Source organism: Mytilus galloprovincialis, chromosome 3 (assembly GCF_965363235.1).
Source record: "Mytilus galloprovincialis chromosome 3, xbMytGall1.hap1.1, whole genome shotgun sequence".
Taxonomy (NCBI): Eukaryota; Metazoa; Mollusca; class Bivalvia; order Mytilida; family Mytilidae; genus Mytilus; species Mytilus galloprovincialis.
This window is the reverse complement of record NC_134840.1, coordinates 9,263,557-9,285,981: the sequence shown is the minus strand read 5'-3', so window position 1 is coordinate 9,285,981 and position 22,425 is coordinate 9,263,557. Positions and strand designations below refer to the sequence as shown.

Sequence of the window (22,425 nt, the reverse complement as noted above, 5' to 3'; positions counted from 1 at the left end):
CCGCTTATACAATCTTCATATATGAAGCAGAGAGCTCTTTCCTGTATTTTTTCAATTTTTTGTGTTTATTTTTCACTATATAAATGCCAAATTACTGGACAATAATTAAAATTTGAAAGAATGAAAGAGAAGTAAGCTGTTAGACGTCCCAACCTGTTTAGATATTTGCCAATACCTTTAAGAATGTTTAGTTGTTTAGAAGTTTTTTTTCAAATTTATGAGATATGTTTATCAAAATTTAGTTCAAAATCTATCGTTACACCAAGGGCAAGGAGTTTAACATCTTCATCACATGAAATTTTATTGCCTTCTAAATTAAAAGTTAAATTATAATTTTTTGTCTTTTTCCTAATAGCAATTGCTTTCATTAAATTTTGTGAAAACCATTTTATCATTTTTTTCACTGTCATTTTCAAGTGTTTTTACTAAATTATCTACATTATTGTCACAGTAAGACAGTGTATTATCATCTGCATTATTATAAATTGTACTGTCTTGAACACAGTAGAAAATATCATTAATAAAGACATTAAACAACACTGGACCAAGAATCGACCCTTGGGGGCCCCCCTTATCAGTATTTCACAGTCACTGTAAGTGTTGCCAATCTTTATACATTGCCTTCTATTTTCAAGGTAACTTTTTAATAATTTTAACGAGCTTTCAGAGACACCATAAGCCCCTTATTTTAATAAAAGTAAATCGTGGGGCAAACAGTCGAAATCCTTTTATTCATGCTTGGACAGTTTATAATAAATGGAGCATGAGTATTAGCATATATTCACATTTGCTGAATAACATTGCTATAATGTTTATTTTTTCTTCAACATCTTCAGAAATGCATATATTCACTGTATGTCCTTCATAAATTTGTTTATAAAAACAACATATCAACTACTTCTTGTGTGACCAAAAGCATTTGGGATCCCAAATTAAAATTTAGTTCAATGAAAACACAACTATATACAATTTCAGTCTATAATTTTATAATAACTTTTTTACAGATCAGAAGTTGGTGAATTGATTGCAAACATTTTTGGCTCCAGTGATGAAGAAGAAGAATTTGAAGTAAGTTTATAGTTTGGTGTCACTATATCTCAGTAGCATGGGTTTGAATCCTGGTGAGGGAAGAACAAAAAATTTGTGAAAGAAAATTTACAGATCTAACATTGTTGGGTTGATGTTTATACAAGTTGTATATACAGAATGTACACAGCCATGTATCAACATCACTGCTGGTGATCTGCTGGATAAATCTGTTGTAGAGTTGTCACTGGTTCAGACGTACTTATAAATATAATTATTTCTGTGACTGTATCTTACATTAATTTGTAGGATTCTTTACTAAAGATAATTTAGCTGATCTGTAAAAATAACATCTTCATGTCTTATATATCATGTACTGCAGTACGACGCTAGATTAAAACTGACGTGGAAAGGTAACACCTGGCCACCAAAAGCTTCATTATTATGAAGCCCAGGTGGTTGTGTGGTCTAGCACGCTGGTTACAGTGCAGGCGATTTGGTGTCACGATATCTCAGTAGCATGGGTTGGAATCCCGGTGAGGGAAGAACTAAAAATTTGCTTTCTACAGATCTAACATTGTTGGGTTGATGTTTAGACAAGTTGTATATATATACCCTTCTACAACGAAATTTGTTTTACATGCACACGTATGTCACAGGTTTATCGTTTTCTGTTTAGTATTAAATTTATATTAAGATCCATTTTGTTACATCTCTTGATCAATTTTATTTGGCAATTGCCAATGGCAGTCAGCAGGGTTTAAGAACATCAGTTGTTCGACCTGTTAGTCAAATGCGTTTTGTTTAAATATACTTTTTTCACTTTTTTGGTCTTTTGGAAAATGTTTGTGCTGGTTTTAGACCCTTCTACAACGAAATTTGTTTTACATGCACATGTATAAAAATTGCGGTTTTTATCCAACGCAATCATAGATTTTCAATTTAGACTCTTTTATATATATATATATATATATATATATATACAACTCATCTAAACATCAACCCAACAATGTTAGATCTGTAAATTTGCTTTCGCAAATATATATATAAACATATAAACATATATGTAGCCGTCAAGCTACAAAGATTTTTTTGTCATGCATCCGATTTCACCTAGATAGATGCACATGCCAGATGAAGCTAATTTGTTTAGCGAAATATTGCGTAAATAATATATAAAATATAACAACTAGTTTTATAACACTCATTAGCATAGATGCCAACCATTACGATTTTTCCGTAGTTTTTCCGATTTTGCGATAAAAACTACGCTATTACGGTCAAAGTCGAATAGTTACGGATTCCCAATCATCGATGTTCAATTTTGTAAAACGCGGATTTTTATCATTATTTTTCCGTCCTGGTCCAGTATTTAGGAAACGCCAATGTAATGCTTCCGGTTTCTCGGGAGTTATCAACCTATTGTTGGGTAACTAACTGACTTCCGAAGAGGCAAACTTGCATTTTATTAAGTAGCATTCCCCCTTTCTCTACTTCTCCTTGACAAAACAAAAATGTTTGAGTCGAGAACATCTGAACAATCAATGAATGGAATACATACTACAGACAACATGTTAAATGACAAATTTTAGTGTACATCACTTTGCAACCACTCGTCAGTAATTTTTATTGGTAAATGCACATTTATGAATGATTACTGAAAACTTTTCAAAAATACGGAAAATTTGATATTTTGTTACTGATTGTGTCAAAAGGGGGTTGGCATCTATGCATTAGTGTGTTAAAGTTACATTCTTAGACACTTATATAAATTAATTTAGTAACTGCATCAGTTTATTTATAAACTGATCCACACCTAGATAGATTGAATGTTGATTGTTGCTATTTTTAGACACTATATAAACATATAAACATATACATATATAAATAGTGTCTAGAAAATCAACCTAGAGATGTTAGAGTAGATCTGATAATATATAGTGTCTAGAAAATCAACCTAGAGATGTTAGAGTAAATCTGATAATATATAGTGTCTAGAAAATCAACCTAGAGATGTTAGAGTAGATCTGATAATATATAGTGTCTAGAAAATCAACCTAGAGATGTTAGAGTAGATCTGATAATATATAGTGTCTAGAAAATCAACCTAGAGATGTTAGAGTAGATCTGATAATATATAGTGTCTAGAAAATCAACCTAGAGATGTTAGAGTAGATCTGATAATATATAGTGTTTAGAAAATCAACCTAGAGATGTTAGAGTAGATCTGATAATATATAGTGTCTAGAAAATCAACCTAGAGATGTTAGAGTAGATCTGATAATATATATATATGAATGTTAGGACTGCATGAATTTGAAATTATCTCAACTAGACAATTTCTTTTTCAAAAGTAATTTTGTACCTTGCCATTCTGTGTGGTCCCTTTATCATTATTTGGAGTACATAGGTGTATGATGACATTCACCCTTTTTCTTTTTCATCTTTTTCAACTGACAATACATTAGATGTTTGCACTTTCATGGTGGGGATCAAATATATAGATGTTATCAGCTTATAAATTTACCTTGAATATTTTATTTGTTAAAAATTGTTACCTCGAGAAGAAGGTACAAAAAGTTCTAATTAAAATAGTACAAAGACAAGAGATTACCTGTCAGTCAAAAAATGTAATCAAACTGATAGTATTTTTAGCAGCTTTCAGCATTTAACAAAAAATGTTACAAAAATCATTTGAAATTTACTAAACCATCTTTTTAATCAAACTCAGGTTTGGCAGATTTTTAAGGACAGTTCAAATAAAACTATTTATTAAAAGAATTCTTTGAATTTCAGGGTTTTGATGAAGATGACATTGAGGCAGCAAATAAAAAGAAAGAGAAGAAAAAGTCAACAGGTTTGTCTTGTCTATTTCTTACTTATTTAAAAAAAATGTCAAATGAATATGTTCACAGTAAATGTTAATCCTACAGTAGGTTGTACTTATCTACTTTTTTATAATTTTTCAAAATTTATTTTTCTTTCAATGTTATACCATATTATGGCTATTTTACGAAATTTTCCTTTTATTTTACTGACTTATAATTTCCTTTCTCAGCACAGTATAGTGATATGAAAAAACAATTGCTAGAAACTGAGGGTGCACGTGCCCGTTGACAATGAAATTAACAACACTGTCATAGGTAAAATAGTGATAAACAGATTATCATTTGTCATCTCAACTCAATTGTTTTTCTCATTTTCACGGTATTGGCTCAAGTGAGAAAATCAATGTTGTTGAGATGATCAACGATAATCTATAAATATCAGTATATGGAAGATTTGGATTGTGGGTGCTCATTCATTCATTCATTCATGTCTTTATTTCCTCATAATTGAGATAAAATGAATACATGCAGTTAAATAAATATCAGACAACAAAAAGAATAAACGAAATAGGAACAGAACAAAAACAGTTTTTTACATATACAGACACATATATACACTTTAGTCTCTCAGCATTAAGGCCTTATGTAATCTCCAATGATGACATATCCTGTATTGCCTAACCTGACACAACGTCTATATGTAGCTATGCACTGAACCACATGGGCGTGACAAAGCCTCTCAAACTCTGAATGTTGGGCACTTAAATTTAATGGAATTCTTTTTAGTAAAATTTGATATATATCCTCATCATCATATTCACTTATAATTAGTTCACAATAAAGTTTTGGCGAAAAATTCTTGATAATCATATCCCACCACAAATCATTCAGCTCTGTAGTACAGATGCAGGAACAACATGCATGTACATAGACATCATTAAAGTAATTTTCGCATGCAACACACTTTTTTCCTGATGAATTTGATATATCAGCTAACAGTTTTGTAATAAAATATGAATTTCTTATTTCTGCAAACGATTGTGTTTTTTCCCAGAAGTTTGTCGTAGAAACTGTTTTGTGAATATTTCTAAAACGTATAAAATTGTCATCTAACGCAATAGGGTCTAACCAGTTGACTGACTGTTGTTCATTAACTGTTTTGTGAACAATCCATTTCCATTGACTTTTTGATGGGAAACTACCCGTATCGATATATTCAGTAAGATATTGAATAAGTCCATATGTTCTTAGAATGTCAATAACATCAGGAATTTATCCATAGACTTGGAAAGTGGGTATCTAGTTTCTAGCCAAAAACTGTATTTATACCCCCGCTTTAAAAAAGGGGGGGTATACTGTTTTACCTCTGTCTGTCCGTCAGTCCGTCCGTCAGTCCGTCCATCAGTCCGTCAGTCCGTCCGTCCGTCAGTCAGTCCGTCCCATGAAACTTTCGTCACATTTTTCTCAGGAACTACACATCCACCCTTTCTGTAATTTGGTATCAACATTTATATATGTCAGCCATACCGTGTGATGCGTTTTCAGATTCATCACTTGACAACTTCCTGTTTACCGAACACTTGTCTGATTTTACACATGATAGCCAAGTTGAAAATTTTCGTCACATTTTTCTCAGGAACTACAATACAAGGATTTCTGAAATTTGGTTTCAGGATTTATATAAGTCAGCTATACCGTGTGATGCGTTTTCAGATTCATCACTCGACAACTTCCTGTTTACCGAACACTTGTATGATTTTACACATGATAGCCAAGTTGAAAATTTTCGTCACATTTTTCTCAGGAACTACAATACAAGGATTTCTGAAATTTGGTTTCAGGATTTATATAAGTCAGCTATACCGTGTGATGCGTTTTCAGATTCATCACTCGACAACTTCCTGTTTACCGAACACTTGTATGATTTTACACATGATAGCCAAGTTGAAAATTTTCGTCACATTTTCCTCAGGAACTACAATACAAGGATTTCTGAAATTTGGTTTCAGGATTTATATAAGTCAGCTATACCGTGTGATGCGTTTTCAGATTCATCACTCGACAACTTCCTGTTTACCGAACACTTGTATGATTTTACACATGATAACCAAGTTAAAAATTTTCGTCACATTTTTCTCAGGAACTACAATACAAGGATTTCTGAAATTTGGTTTCAGGATTTTTATAAGTCAGCTATACCGTGTGATGCGTTTTCAGATTCATCACTCAACAACTTCCTGTTTACCGAACACTTGCATATTTTTACACTATTAATATTATCCACTTGCGGCGGGGGTATCATCAGTGAGCAGTAGCTCGCAGTTCCACTTGTTCTTACTTTTAGCTATTGTATCAGATGATGAAAATGATGAAGGAAATGCCACAGGGAAAGATGATGGTCAGGTTCTACCAGAATTATCTGATGATGAGAACGAAGAAGCACTTAGGAAGCAAGCAAGGGATCAAGAGTAAGATTAACATCAGCAGTTTAATTTGTAATGTCGGATTACTGTAAATTCAGAAATGATTGCGAAAAAATGCGACTATAATCAAAACTTTTTTTAATTTTTTTATATGAATGAAACAGGATTTTTCTGAATATCGCAAAAATCAAAATCTCATTTTAGTCTAAAATGACAAAATGGCAATAATAAATGCACACAATAATTTCTTAATTTACAGTAATAAGAAAATCATTAATTATGTCATTTACTGTGGTTTACTGTGAAAAACAAAAATATATAAACAAGTTAAAAAATTACATTTGTATACATCGTTACTTTTATCATGTTTATAAAAAACCAGTGTGAAGTTATATTGTTAAACTAACACATAAAAGGTATGAATCAGTGAGTCTGTCTTGTATAATCTGGTTACATAAATATTGTATTTGCATAGTCCTGATTATGCATGTAGAATTTGCAGAGCTGGATGTTAAGAAGTTATCAATTAATCTTTCCACTACTTTTGTCTATGAAATCATTATATCATTGTTGCTCAAAACATGTCACATGTGGAAAAATATGCAATTAGATGAGTTTCACATTATGTTGTAATGTGTTTATGTGATAGAAAACACATAAATTGACAAAAAACACCCAAAAATCTACAAAGATGACCTCTGAACACTTTCTGAATGTTCGTAGTTAAGGGAGGAGATATGCCCCTACTTTTTTTCTTCTCAATCTCAAGATGAGAAAGAAGTATAGTGAAAGGCTCACAATAAAAATTATTCAGAAAAAAAATACAGAGCTCAAAAGATGCTTGTATCACAGATGACAAATAAAAAAACCTAGACCCAATAAAGCAATACTAAATATTATTATATCATTGAATGCCCAGAGGAACTTAAAGCATGCTCCGAGTACCAGGTCCTTGAGCTACTGATCTTGAAGTCATGTTGTCTTACACATTGAAAATTGTAACTTCATTCATAATCATTGATTACATCAATTTCATTGAAAATATGTTATCTTATGCTATGTCTAATTCAGATGTGATCTTATGCTATGTCTAACTCAGATGTGATCTTATGCTATGTCTAATTCAGATGTGATCTTATGCTATGTCTAATTCAGATGTGATCTTATGCTATGTCTAATTCAGATGTGATCTTATGCTATGTCTAATTCAGATGTGATCTTATGCTATGTCTAATTCAGATGTGATCTTATGCTATGTCTAATTCAGATTAAACTTTCTGCTTATTTTCTTTGATATTTAATTTACATTTTAGAGATTTCGTCTCAGACTTTGATTTAATGATTGAAAGAAAGAAAGCAGAACAAAGAAGACAAAAAGGAAATAAAAGAAAGGACGGAGATCTTATAAATGATAATGATGATTTAATTGCTGACATGATTTGTAAAATGAAGGAAGCTGCAGAGGTAAAATGTTATGGTATTAAGTTACTGGACTTGCAGCCCATTTAAGCTATGTCAATAACAAACTCATCTCTTGATTAGCTTAATATATTTCTGTATTATACATTGTTGTTGATTTTCATTGAAATGAAAGATGCGCTAAATTTTTCTGTTTGTGTTTTTTTGCTTTTTCCATGATTTTTTTTTGAAAAGGAAGTTTTAAAACATAACATATCAAATTATCTGTTTATATTTATATTGTTCATTACCCGAAAGCTTTAAAATGAATTGTTTAAACAAAAACTGACAAAGGATATCTTAATACACAAGAATTGTTCAGATGGGACCCTATATTATGGTAGTTTTAGTTTCTGCAAATTGTGTAACAGAATCTTGGCACATAATCCCAAGTTTATTTATATTTCAGAGAGGGAGAAGGGTCCTGATCCCGAGATCCCGGGCTTAAAAAAATTTAATCCCCAGGTCCTAAATTTATAAAAAATTAAATCCAGACATTCCGAAATTCGAAAAAAGAAATCCCATTATACCGAAAGGGTCAATCCCGAAATCCCAAGCTTAAAAACACCCAATCCCGACGTCCTGAAAAAGATCCTGTCTCCCCCCTTAAAAGTAGATCTAGATATAGAACTGATTTAATATTTAAACCTTTCAATTTTAGGATAAGGAAATGTATTGCCAGTTATTGTCAACTTAGAAAATGCTAGCAACCAAAATAAACAACTTATTTGTTTAATCAATTTTTATCAGAGAACACTTTTTGTTTAAACTGCAATCCTCCTGTTGAGGGTTAACAACATGCCTTTTAACTTGTCCTGAGTACAACAAATTATAATTTGTTTGAAAATGTGTTTTTTACATTGTATTCATATTCATTGGGGGGGTTCTGATCCAGGTCTCGCTTACTGTTTTGACAGATTCCTGTAGCCCGCTTACACTATGTACTTAGCAATTCTCATTTATTGGTAATTTCCCAGGTCCCGCTAGACGCCATTTTCTGTTTTCATGGCACAAAAATTCGACTTTCACGTGTCACGATTACAAAAAATCAGCAATCTTGCGTCACGCTTAGACCCCAATGAGACCCACTTTATTTCTTTTTTTTCCCTACATTTTATTCCTTTATTCCACTAAGTATGCTTAGTGACTCTTCCAAACATTATTTATATATATTTGACTTATAAATAGTGTTGATTAATACATGTCTCAAGGTATGTTTTGTAATTAACACAGGTTTGTGTACATGAAACTAAATAAGGAGAAATTTAAAAGTTTTTACAAACCTTCATTATCATACCTGTTTACAAATTATAGGGAGATGTTAAAACTATTTTACAAATCTTTATCATTATTTTTGTTTGTAGGGTGACAGGGAATTGAACAGAGCAAAGAAACCTGCAATCAAAAAGTTAAAATTTCTTCTTTCTGTTACTTCACAGTTATGCAAGTATGTATAACAACATTGGTACCATATAATACAAGTATGTATAACAACATTGGTACCATATAATACAAGTATGTATAACAACATTGGTACCATATAATACAAGTATGTATATCAACATTGGTACCATATAATACAAGTATGTATATCAACATTGGTACCATATAATACAAGTATGTATAACAACATTGGTACCATGTACAGATGCTTAGAATGATTAATAATTGTCCTTCACTATTTATAGTGGACTCGTGGAATATTATTGAACAGATGGAATATGTTTGTCATCCATGTCTAATTTCTTGTATATTTGTTCAAATTTAGTTCTCAGCATAGTCATTTAAATTGGTTTACAGATTATTTGAGAGACAAAGTTTATTACATGTCAAAGTTTGATAAGGTTATCTGCAGGCTGATTAATTGATTGATTGGTGTTTTACACCACTTTTAACACTATTGTGCTATTTCGGGACAATAATTTTTATCCGTGGAGGAAGCGAAGTGCACAGAGAGAACCACAGACCTTCAGTAGGAAAACTGACAATCCTAGTCCATAACGATTGAAGTCTAGTGCAACCATTTCTAGATGTTTTAGAAATATGCACCAACAGCTCATCATGTAAAGGCATAGCTGTTAAAGAACAAGGGCTCTCCACTACAAATATTGGGTGGTTTAATAAAATGTTATCTGGTACACAATATGATCCTGTTATAGAACAAGGGCTTTCCACTACAAATATTGGGTGGTTTAATAAAATCTTATCTGGTACACAATATGATCCTGTTATAGAACAAGGGCTCTCCACTACAAATATTGGGTGGTTTAATAAAATCTTATCTGGTACACAATATGATCCTGTTAAAGAACAAGGGCTCTCCACTACAAATATTGGGTGGTTTAATAAAATGTTATCTGGTACACAATATGATCCTGTTATAGAACAAGGGCTCTCCACTACAAATATTGGGTGGTTTAATAAAATGTTATCTGGTACACAATATGATCCTGTTAAAGAACAAGGGCTCTCCACTACAAATATTGGGTGGTTTAATAAAATGTTATCTGGTACACAATATGATCCTGTTATAGAACAAGGGCTCTCCACTACAAATATTGGGTGGTTTAATAAAATCTTATCTGGTACACAATATGATCCTGTTAAAGAACAAGGGCTCTCCACTACAAATATTGGGTGGTTTAATAAAATGTTATCTGGTACACAATATGATCCTGTTATAGAACAAGGGCTCTCCACTACAAATATTGGGTGGTTTAATAAAATGTTATCTGGTACACAATATGATCCTGTTATAGAACAAGGGCTCTCCACTACAAATATTGGGTGGTTTAATAAAATCTTATCTGGTACACAATATGATCCTGTTATAGAACAAGGGCTCTCCACTACAAATATTGGGTGGTTTAATAAAATCTTATCTGGTACACAATATGATCCTGTTAAAGAACAAGGGCTCTCCACTACAAATATTGGGTGGTTTAATAAAATGTAATCTGGTACACAATATGATCCTGTTAAAGATGACATAGAACGAGGCTCATATATGAATAATATTTCTAGAATAAACTAATCCAATAATTTGAATATTCAAAATATTCAACAAGTAACTGAACATCATGTAGCTCCTTGAAGGAAAGAAAATTGATATTTTTGTCTGAGTAGGACCCTCACTTAGGAGTTGTATATTTAGAATTTTATTTAGATTTTAGATATGTTTATCTCATGAAGTGAATATTTTATTTTACAGGGCTGATTTACAGGAAGCTTTTCTGGATCAAGGAATTCTCAATGCAATGACAGTAAGACTTCTCTTTGTTTATTTATACATCTGCTGATTTTGACAATAATTGACATATTCTGACAATTTTTTACATGCAATTCTTCATTATGTTAAAGCTTATTCAAGTCTAATACTTACAACTCTGGATGGCTAAAACAAATTAAAGGGTTAAATTTTAGCACAGCACTAGCCAAAATAATATAACTCAGATGCATTTTATCATTATCTACTTGTTGAATGTATGCTCATTTAGCCAAAAGGTATAAATGAGCCTATGTTTTGATATCATAGTGAAATTATTGCATCCAGAGCCAAAAATGCTTTCTTTTTCTTGACAATTTGCATATATGTTAACACTGTTTTATAACCAATAGAACATTTTCATTTTATTTCAGGAATGGTTAGCTCCCTTACCAGACAAAAGTTTACCACATTTACAGATCAGAGAAAACTTTTTGAAAGTTTTGCAAGAGGTAGATATTTGTTTCAATTTATAACACTAGAAATACAATTTATATTGCAGTAGCACCAACATTCTTTACCAGAGACATACTAAATTAGTATGTTTAGTATTACTAATTGATAAGCATCTTGACATCTAAGCTGGTAACTGCTGCCTAACATGCTTTAAGCTGAAGTGGTTATAAGTTCAAGATAGACGTATAATTATGTGATGTTTGATATTTCCAATATTTTCAGCTCAAACTGGCCATTATGAGTTTTTGCCATGACTTTTCAATTGTTGTGTGTCAACATTTTTATTTTCATTACCAAAAACTAAACAAAACTCTGCAGGAAATATGAAAAATCTGATGAAAACAGGCAAAAGAGACAGCTCTTGAATTTGTGATCTTTTATCCTTTGAAACTACAAGGCCAGATTGTTGAACTGGCTTCATTCATTATGCTACTTTTCTACAATGTGTACAAATAGAAGACATGTAGACTTCTTATTTAGGATTCTGACCAGATTTTCCACCTTCAAACTTTGTCATTAAGAGTATGATTTGGGTAAAAATAATAGACAAAAACAAGAAATAACTTGGAGTAAATTTCAGTAGTCTCCCATTCCAAATTGTTTATGATGTGGGCCAATTTTTTTGTAAGCTATGTTTATACATTGACTGAAATAAAAAAAATATAAAAAATAGGTGAAAAGGCTACATGCAACAAAATGTAACCTCATAAAGAGACATAGAAATATTTTTGTTGAACCCTAATCCTATTTTCTTATCTATAAATTGTGTAAATACATGTATCTAACTTTTGTAGTTTCCAATTATAAATCAAGATTCATTAAAAAGTAGTGGTATTGGTAAAGCTGTTATGTACTTATATAAACACCCAAGAGAGACGAAGGAAAATAGAGAAAGATGTGGGAAACTTATTAGTAAGTATCATATTCAGGACTGATATCTTTTTTAAAACACCAGAGAGAGATGCAAGAAAACAGTGAACTGATGTTACTTCTTATTATTATATCCTCACTCCTAAGAGAAGGGGCTATATTGCAGTAATCTTTTCTGTCTGTTTTGTCGAACACATTTTCAAGCATTTGTCAGCTAATCCTGAACAGGATGATTTCATATTTAGTCAGCAGCTTGACAGTAACAAGTTTTAGCATGCAAAGACTTAAAACATCTCTCAGACACCTGCATTCTGTTTGCTTAGTATAATATGAATTTTTCATTATGTTGAATGCACTTTTAATCTTTTGTCACACATTTCTCCAGTACTACATCATGTACATTAGAAAAGAGAACAAAGGCAAAAGATACTATATTCAAACTCATAAGTACAAAATAAACTGACAACTCCATGGCTAAAATAGAAACTATGTGCTAAGCATGACATGCAATCTTGTTGTGATCATTCAGACATGATAGATATATAATTAGAATTTGCATAAATGAGTAATCAGTGAAGTGTACAGGAGTAAAGCAACTCATCAAAGCTTGTATGGATCAAATTTAAATATGTGGATGATTATATGTTTTAATTTCTAAATTTCAGAATGTTCACGTCTTTGGCCACATTGAATACTTACATGTGAAAAAGTAAATTTTTGAATAGTGCATATCATGGTGAACTTAATACAAGTTTTCATTAGAGACAACAAGGGATATTTAGCTACAGCATATCAATCTATTATTGCAGAAAAAAATGTTTAAAGGAGTTTGTATAAATTTATGTATGAGAGACTGAGATTAAATTTTGTTTTCTATCTTTTGTAGATGAATGGTCCCGCCCAATTTTCAGTTTAACAGCTAATCACAAATCAATGTCCAAAGAGGAAAGAGAAGAAAGAGACTATGCTCATTTACCAAAGAGAAGAAGAATAAGGTATAATCTGGTACAATTTATTCTGTATTATAAGAAATTACCCTCCATAAATGTTTACTACAACTAAGCCTTTTTCCTTCAGATATAGTTTCCAGAGAAGATTGTAATTTTAAAATGATGAAGGCCTTGGTCAAGGGAAATCAACTCTAAATCAGTTCTCATTTGTTAAAGTAGTTTTCTTAAATTTTTGTTAAACACTCATGTGAAACAGAGTTGAATAGTCTGTGTTACAGTACTTAGAGGTGTAGGGTATTTTTTATGAAAATTGATAACACAAATGTGTTCCATAAACCTAGGTTTATATTTTGGTTTTGTTTTCCTGCATCTCATGTTATCAAATGTGTTCTGGAATTTCCTGTCTCTGTGCAGTAAACTATAAAAAGACTTGTCATACTCTCTGATAATCATTTAATTGTATAAACAAAAGTTTGATCAACAGGGAAGTATGAAGTCCCTGAAGACAGAGAAAATAATAACTAGTAATAAGTTTTATAAACGACTACAAAAAAAGAAACAGCCACTCATGTTACCACACTAGTGATGAGTAAACAAAACGAGATTCTTATTTTACCCCCGCTTTAAAAAAGGGGGGGTATACTGTTTTACCTCTGTCTGTCAGTCCGTCAGTCCGTCCGTAAGTCCGTCCATCAGTCCGTCCGTCCATCAGTCCGTCAGTCAGTCCGTCCCATGAAACTTTCGTCACATTTTTCTCAGGAACTACACATCCACCCTTTCTTTAATTTGGTATCAACATTTATATATGTTAGCCATACCGTGTGATGCGTTTTCAGATTCATCACTTGACAACTTCCTGTTTACCGAACACTTGTATGATTTTACACATGATAGCCAAGTTGAAAATTTTCGTCACATTTTTCTCAGGAACTACACATCCACCCTTTCTGTAATTTGGTATCAACATTTATATATGTTAGCCATACCGTGTGATGCGTTTTCAGATTCATCACTTGACAACTTCCTGTTTACCGAACACTTGTATGATTTTACACATGATAGCCAAGTTGAAAATTTTCGTCACATTTTTCTCAGCAACTACAATACAAGGATTTCTGAAATTTGGTTTCAGGATTTATATAAGTCAGCTATACCGTGTGATGCGTTTTCAGATTCATCACTCGACAACTTCCTGTTTACCGAACACTTGTATGATTTTACACTGATAGCCAAGTTGAAAATTTTCGTCACATTTTTCTCAGGAACTACAATACAAGGATTTCTGAAATTTGGTTTCAGGATTTATATAAGTCAGCTATACCGTGTGATGCGTTTTCAGATTCATCACTTGACAACTTCCTGTTTACCGAACACTTGCATATTTTTACACTATTAATATTATCCACTTGCGGCGGGGGTATCATCAGTGAGCAGTAGCTCGCAGTTTCACTTGTTTATCATGCTTTATCTACATTCATATTAATTTGAATGTTATCTGCCTCAATAGTTACTTGTAAAAGTGTGCACATATTTGGTGGTGGTAATCAGTTGCATCAGATACTGGGATAAAAGAAAGTCTGAAATGTAAATTGATTGCTTCTGCACTAAGCCACTAAGTGCATGTCGTTTATGGAGAATAAGACCTGACTTGTTGGTCTTAAGTCAGAATGATATGTCTTCCTGTGACATTTTACTTTGCTCATAACAACTACTTGTTTAAAATATCAGACTGAAAAATTATCCTTACAATTGATATATAGGCATTTATATGCTAAATTGTTGTGTTTCTTTGATGGTTTGATGTTTTACAGAGCTGAACGTGATAAAAGGTATAAGATGCTAGAAAGTTTTATTGTTGTTTTTATTATTGATTTTGTTGTTACATTGTATAATTAAATTTGTTTCTTGAATCTTATTATTGAATTTATTTCTTTGGATATAAGTCATAGTTATAAGGAAAGAATTTCTTAAGTTCAAATGGCAAGAATCTTGCTGTTGTCATGTTGGATTTATGTATCAACAACATTTATTGATTCCGCTATAAATTTAGATATAAGATGTGGTATGAGTGCCAATGAGACAACTCTCCATCCAAGTCACAATGTGTAAAGACACATTCCCTATTTCCATTCTCAATTTTTACATGAACTATCAGTGGACTATAAATTTGTATATTGTTATTCTGACTCTTCAAAGTTTACTGCATCAATGTTCAGGTGTTGGTTTCACAAAAAAAACTTATGATTAAGATAAATTGTAAGTCATGAATAATTCAGTATACCCGTGATAAATCTTTGCCGTAAGTGTTTTTGTGAAATCGACTCCAGATCTTTTAAAATGTATATTTTCATAGTAAATATTTACATCAATGATAGTTGAAACTTAATTGATAGTTTTGTAATGGTTATAGCTGCTGATTTATAGGCTTTGCCTAAGATGGAAGGTTGCATTGTTTTTTAGCTCACCTGGCCCGAAGGGCCAAGTGAGCTTTTCTCATCACTTGGCGTCCGGCGTCCGTCGTCGTCCGTCGTCGTCGTCCGTCGTCGTCCTGCGTCCGGCGTTAACTTTTACAAAAATCTTCTCCTCTGAAACTACTAGGCCAAATTTAACCAAACTTGGCCACAATCATCATTGGGGTATCTAGTTTAAAAATTGTGTCCGGTGACCCCGCCAACTAACCAACATGGCCGCCATGGCTATAAATAGAACATAGGGGTAAAATGCAGTTTTTGGCTTATAACTCAAAAACCAAAGCATTTAGGGCAAATCTGACAGGGGTAATATTGTTAATCAGGTTAAGATCTATCTGCCCTGAAATTTTCAGATGAATCTGACATTCCGTTGTTAGGTTGCTGCCCCTGAATTGGTAATTTTAAGGAAATTTTGTTGTTTTTGGTTATTATCTTGAATATTATTTTAGATAGAGATAAACTGTAAAAAGCAATAATGTTCAGCAAAGTAAGATCTACAAAAAAGTCAACATGACCAAAATGATCAGTTGACCACTTTAGGAGTTATTGCCCTTTATAGTCAATTTTTAACCATTTTTCGTAAATCTTAGTAATCTTTTAGAAAAATCTTCTCCCCTGAAACTGCTGGGCCAAATTATTTGAAACTTGGCCACAATCATCATTGGGGTATCTAGTTTAAAAATTGTGTCCGGTGACCTGGCCATCAAACCAAGATGGCCGCCACGGCTAAAAATAGAACATAGGGGTAAAATGCAGTTTTTGGCTTATAACTCAAAAACCAAATAATTTAGAGAAAATCTGACATGAAGTAAAATTGTTAATCAGGTCAAGATCTATCTGCCCTGAAATTTTCAGATGAATTGGACAACCTGTTTTTGGGTTGCGGCCCCTGAATTGGTAATTTTAAGGAAATTTTGCTGTTTTTGGTTATTATATTGAATATTATTATAGATATAGGTAAACTGTAAACAGCAATAATGTTCAGCAAAGTAAGATCTACAAATAAGTCAACATGAACGAAATGGTCAATTGACCCCTGTAGGAGTTATTGACCTTTGTAGTCAATTTTCAATCTGCTTCCTTTGTTTAATATTCACATAGACCAAGGTGAGCGACACAGGCTCTTTAGAGCCTCTAGTTTCCAATCTGTGTCAGTCCACATTGTATGTCCATTCGTCTGTCTACTGTATAGGTCATAGTTTTAGTTTAAGGTAGATAGGGTGTCTTCCTTGATCTTGGATTTTGAAATACAAGAAAACAAGGACTAGCTCTTTGATAAAATGTGCAAATTTTGAGATTAGCAGGTAATTCATGTGTAAGAATTTTCATTATAATATAGAAAATGCCATATTTTATCATATTTATGATTGTACTTTACAAAAAACAAATAATTTTGTTTGATTCAACTTTTTCCAACTTTGCCAAATAAGGGGAGTCAACTCAAATGCAAGGGCAGATAATTCAGATAGTGTTACTTTTACAATAGAATGTGTTAGGAATTTACCCATTTTATTATGTAGCAAAAAAACGAGTTTGGTGACCCCGTTTTTTCTTTTTCTTATCTAAAAGCATAATATTGGAGCTATCTTCTCATATTTTATCTCAAAATTCTATGGTGTGATTTTCGTTTTATGGCAGAAAATTAGGTTTTCTATGCATAAGCTATACAAAATCTGACAATTTTGCACAACCTGTAGTGTGAAAATTAGTCCGGTGACCCATTCTCTTTATTTATGTTTTTTAACAAGCAGGATATAAACTACATTTTGGCAAATTATAAAAAAGTCTATGGATTATAGTTTAGACACCCTGTCTACCTTAAGGTAGTTTCCCATGAAGCAGAAAACTTAGTACACATGTTAAGTTATGTGAATATATTAAATTAAGAGTGTGACCCAGATATCACAGTTCACAGTGCACAGCATGGTGTTTTATTTTATGAGGCCTTACAGTAAATTTAGACTAATGTTGGTGAGAAGTGAAAACTAATTGAAATTCAAGTAAAAAGCTGTTCAAACATTTATAATTGTTGTTACAGTAAAAGCTTGTACATTTCCTTGAAAAATACCTAGATTAATGTTTTGAACTAATTATGTTCGTAGTGCTGAAGGAATGACACCCAGAAGAGATATAGATAAAGTATTGGCTGGAGAAGACCAGTAAGTAAAATGTATATACAGAAGACTTGGTATTGTCAATGAAACATCCGCCAAAATGATTTTATAAACAAGCATTTTTGCGCCTGTCCCATGTCAGGAGCCTTTGGCCTTTGTTAGTCTTGTATGATTTTTAATTTTAGTTTCTTGTGTAGAAATTGAAGTTTAGTATGATGTTCATTATCACTGAACTAGTATACATATTTGTTTGGGGGCCAGCTGAAGAACTCCTTCGGGTGCATGAGTTTCCGGCTGCATATATTGAAGACCCATTGGTAGCCTTCGGCTGTTGTCTGCTCTATTTTCGGGCCTTACAGTAAATTTCTCTTTGACACATTCCCCATTTCCATTCTCAATTTAAAGGATATAAACAGTTTAACATACTACCTTAAAAGTATATACAGATTATGTAGTATGATTGCCAATGAAACATCTGCCAAAAAGATCAAAAAACAAGGATATAAACAGTTAACATACTATCTGTTACTATCTGTTACTATATGTCATGAAGTGAACACGATTAACTTTTGATGTCTTATCCATGTAGACGTTTACTTCTGATAAATGTTTAGTATGGTTTTAGTTCAAATTTTTTATTTACATGAAAAATATTTACTTTGTGACATACACTATTCATAGTGAATTGGTATGATTTTGGCATGGAGATAGGATTTCTGACTTTGCTGCTTAATGTTTGTCCATCTGCCAAAAAAGATTTTAGATATTACATTAAGTTATTTTTATATCTTTTAATTTACAGATCTGTTAGACCTGGTGAAAAGGGTTTTGTTATGAGAGCAAGAGTGCCCATGCCATCTAATAAAGATTATGTCGTAAGACCTAAGTGGACCTCAGAGTACGAAATGGAACAACACAAGGTATCATATTTAATTATTTCCATTCCATTTAGTAGAAAAAGACAACAGCTTAACAATTTAACCGAAAGGGTGTGCCCCAGGCTCATCAAAATACACTTTTGTACATCATATATTTTCAGGTCTAATGAAAAATTTACTCGCTTGTCTCAGACAAGATTGATATTGTGTCATTGTATAACAGACATTGCGATTTTTATCATTCAAATATTCTAGGCTGGACCCTTAAAAAAAAATTGTTATATAATACACATATATAAATCTCAAGAGTTTTGTAGAAGGGATTTCATTGGTTGACTGTTGAAAAAACCATATAATATAACATGTTATAATATACCAAAAGTAGATGCTTTTCATATGACATCATATAATAGGTGTCTGGCATATCATATTAAAAGCCTGAGGAGTTTTGACAGTTCTGCCTGCAAGTTTACTTTGTTGAAAACATCATTTCATGTTTTATTTATTACAAGAATAATAATATATTAACAGCATACACCTCATAACGCTAAGTAAATAACAAAATATTTGAGATGTTATTATTTATATATTTTCAGTCCAGAGGTAAGAAGGATATTTCCAGATATGAAAAACATGTCCGTGCTTTTGCTGATAAAAAGAAACACGGGAAAGCTCAGAGGGCAGTAGGTATCAGTGTAGAAGGCAGAAATATGGCTCTGTGATACAACCAATGGAAGAACACTACAGATTGTGTATAGATTGTGCTGGCCAATCAACTGAGAGGTCTCTTCAGTAACAGTTTTAATTGGACCAGATAATGGTTGGATTGGTAAAATCATTCACACTATTCTGGAATTAATTTTTGGAGCCAACCAATCTGTTTAAAGTCAAATAATCTGACAAAAGGAGATGTTTAAATGATTGGCAGAATACTGAAGTGTAGCTGAATTGTTCAATTGTATTAAGCCAACACACATTAAACCTTTTTGAGGGGATGTTTCTTTAAAAAAAATAATTTAACATTGTAGATTCTAAATGTTTTGAAAAAAGAGTAAGTGTTAAAGAAAATGGTAAAAAAATCATTTCTTTCCTTTAAAAAATTTGTGAAAAAAAACACAAATTGTTTTTTGTATATTAATAAATAAAATTATGTTTTTTCATTGAGAAAGTTGGAGAAAAAAATGTCTGGAAAAAAATCATGCGCTTCAATATAGGAGATGTCATTTAACTGGTGCAGCCAAATCACTAAATTATAGCGCCAATACAAGTGAAAAACACTATGATTTGAAATTATAAAGTTAATATTTCATTTTTGCTGAGTTGATTAGAAGTTATAACAGTATTTTTATCAGTATTAAATTCTGATGGAAGTAATTGAATAGAAACACAACATAAGTATTGATATGAAAATTGATTTCAAAGTCATTTTTCAAATAAACAAACAGAGACAATTCAATCTTAGTTACCCAAAATTATAAACAGATGACATTTACAATTGTTCTTGACTTGGTAATGCTATATGTAAATAACAAAATTCTGCTAAGTAGGAGACCTTAAAGCAAAGTTCCAAGCATATCCTTTCAGATAACTTAGAAAAAAAACCTTCAACAAATGCATTAGTTGAAATATTTGTTCAGAAATTATTTCTTGTCATGATTAACATGTATGGATGTACTTCTGTTTATCATATCAGATTGGCTGGCTCTCAGCATTGACAGTGCTTTGGAATTTGTAATTTTATAAACTTGTGTATATGATTGAACTCTATGTAGAAAGATACATTATTGTCAACAATTAGTTGAGAGAAAAAATGATCAGGATTTACAAAATTGTTTGTAATGATTTCTATTGAATTGTGACTATTTTTAAAATAATTCACATGATGGTTATTGGAAGTTTTCATTTTCAGTAATGACTATATTTTGACTTATTGCTGAGATTTGACAATTTAAAAATGTTTCATCCTGGTCCTCACAATAGGTCAAGTAGTGATTAAAGTAAGAAATTTCTGTGACTTTTGTACAATGAGAATTTGATTACATACAAAGTAACAGGACAGATCATTCATCAGTTCATTGAATACCAAAGACTTCTGCTTTGGTAGAAACTGAGAGTGGTCTCAATTTGTATAATCAAAGAAGTATCTATTTTTTTTTGCTGTAACCTTCTTTAATATTTAAGATGAAGAACAGCAATACAATGTTTTATTGATATATTAATTATTTTCCAATATTTCATATTTCATATTTACCTCACGCAAGCACTTTATATATTTCTTTTACACATTGAAGTAAAAGCAAAATTACATATTTCATAAACAAAGGACTGTGAGTTGTGATGGGGACACTGAAGTGTGATGGTCTGCTATGAATTATGATGGTCCTATGTCACAGTCCCACTTAAGCATGCTTTAAAATGCACTTCTGGATGGATCAAACAATTGCACTTCATCATGACCATCACAGTTATGAGTAACATAGAGAGTCATACATATAAATTACTAAAAATAAACAAATTCAAATGTTGATCTTTCCTCTTTAATAGTTATAAGTGTCTTTTAAACCATTTGTCAAAAAATTTTAGAATTACAATTTTACCATCTATAGTCTATAATGAGTTTATTAATATTGTGAATATAGTGAATAAGAGTAGGAGTGTGTAAAGCTTGTGTAATTGAGGATAATGAATGCCCCATTTAGTATATATTTTGATAAAGTAGCCCAAAAAGTTGTACAGCTTTAACCTTACCAGTCATTCTGGGTGTTATGCCAGTAGATGACACCTGTAAAATTGTTATGTTATGCCTAAAATCTATAATAAATCTAGTGGTCGTTGATAAGGAGAGGTATGATTAGGGACATTATTTGGCCCCTGATTTGCAAAATTTGTAATTTTTTTGAAAGTATTAACCTAAAAAGATATATTACTCACAATAGTATCAGAATATCTTTTTGGGTAAAGCTTAAGTTCATACCAAAATATTAATGTCAGGATGTCAAAATATGTCTCTTTTGACAGCTTGTCCACTGTTGTACTAAACACAAGAAGTTTGGAGCCTAAATCAAATATGCAAGACAAAATTCAAAACATATAGAAACAGAAGATAGGCAAACTATTGTGAATGCCTGAATCATGTTATTTGGCATTTTAAAAGTATTCTTTACATTCACAGTTAGGTGCAATAAGAGGTGTTATCATACCATGCCCTTTATAAAAAATATCTTAAATAGTGTTGATTTGTATGCTGTAAATCAGAAATAGTTCCATGCATTTATTATTGCGATTTTGTCATTTTTGACTTCAATGCGATTTTCTGGTTTTGATATGGAGAAAAATCCTGTTTAATTCATATAAGAAAAATTTATAAAAAATTTCAAAATGCAAGTTTAAATTATTGCAATTATAATCCTGTCACATTTTTCGCAATATTAAAAACATCACAATAATTTCTGAATTTACAGTATTATAAATATTATGATAACACCACATAAAAAATGTCTTTAAGTGTCTAGATCTATAAAGGTGCACTTCATTTGTATTTAATCATTATTTCATTATTTTTGTTTGTTTTTGTAAAAAAAGAATAAATGATTGAATTTGTTGAATGTGTATGTACATAAAACATTTAAATATATATGTCTTATTTTATAATATATAATGTGGTATGATTGTCAATGAGACAACTC

The 22,425-nt window shown here is 31.7% G+C and overlaps 1 protein-coding gene across 2 annotated transcripts in view; it reads left to right on the top strand.

Moving 5' to 3' along the window:
* Positions 1-22,373, top strand: part of LOC143067131 (uncharacterized) — a 32,276-nt gene extending 9,903 nt beyond the window's left edge. The window contains exons 5-16 of one of the 2 annotated variants that reach the window (XM_076240185.1): positions 1,005-1,068; positions 3,823-3,883; positions 6,199-6,322; positions 7,591-7,741; positions 9,100-9,182; positions 10,947-10,998; positions 11,375-11,452; positions 12,251-12,368; positions 13,213-13,321; positions 17,850-17,906; positions 18,664-18,781; positions 19,336-22,373. In XM_076240185.1, the coding sequence (XP_076096300.1) occupies positions 1,005-1,068; positions 3,823-3,883; positions 6,199-6,322; positions 7,591-7,741; positions 9,100-9,182; positions 10,947-10,998; positions 11,375-11,452; positions 12,251-12,368; positions 13,213-13,321; positions 17,850-17,906; positions 18,664-18,781; positions 19,336-19,461 (1,141 nt within the window). In that variant the 3' untranslated portion in view covers positions 19,462-22,373. Of the gene's footprint in view, positions 1-1,004; positions 1,069-3,822; positions 3,884-6,198; positions 6,323-7,590; positions 7,742-9,099; positions 9,183-10,946; positions 10,999-11,374; positions 11,453-12,250; positions 12,369-13,212; positions 13,322-15,087; positions 15,188-17,849; positions 17,907-18,663; positions 18,782-19,335 lie in introns of those variants that run through there. The other variant, XM_076240186.1, reaches the window with a different exon arrangement.
* The last annotated feature ends 52 nt before the right edge of the window (positions 22,374-22,425 follow it).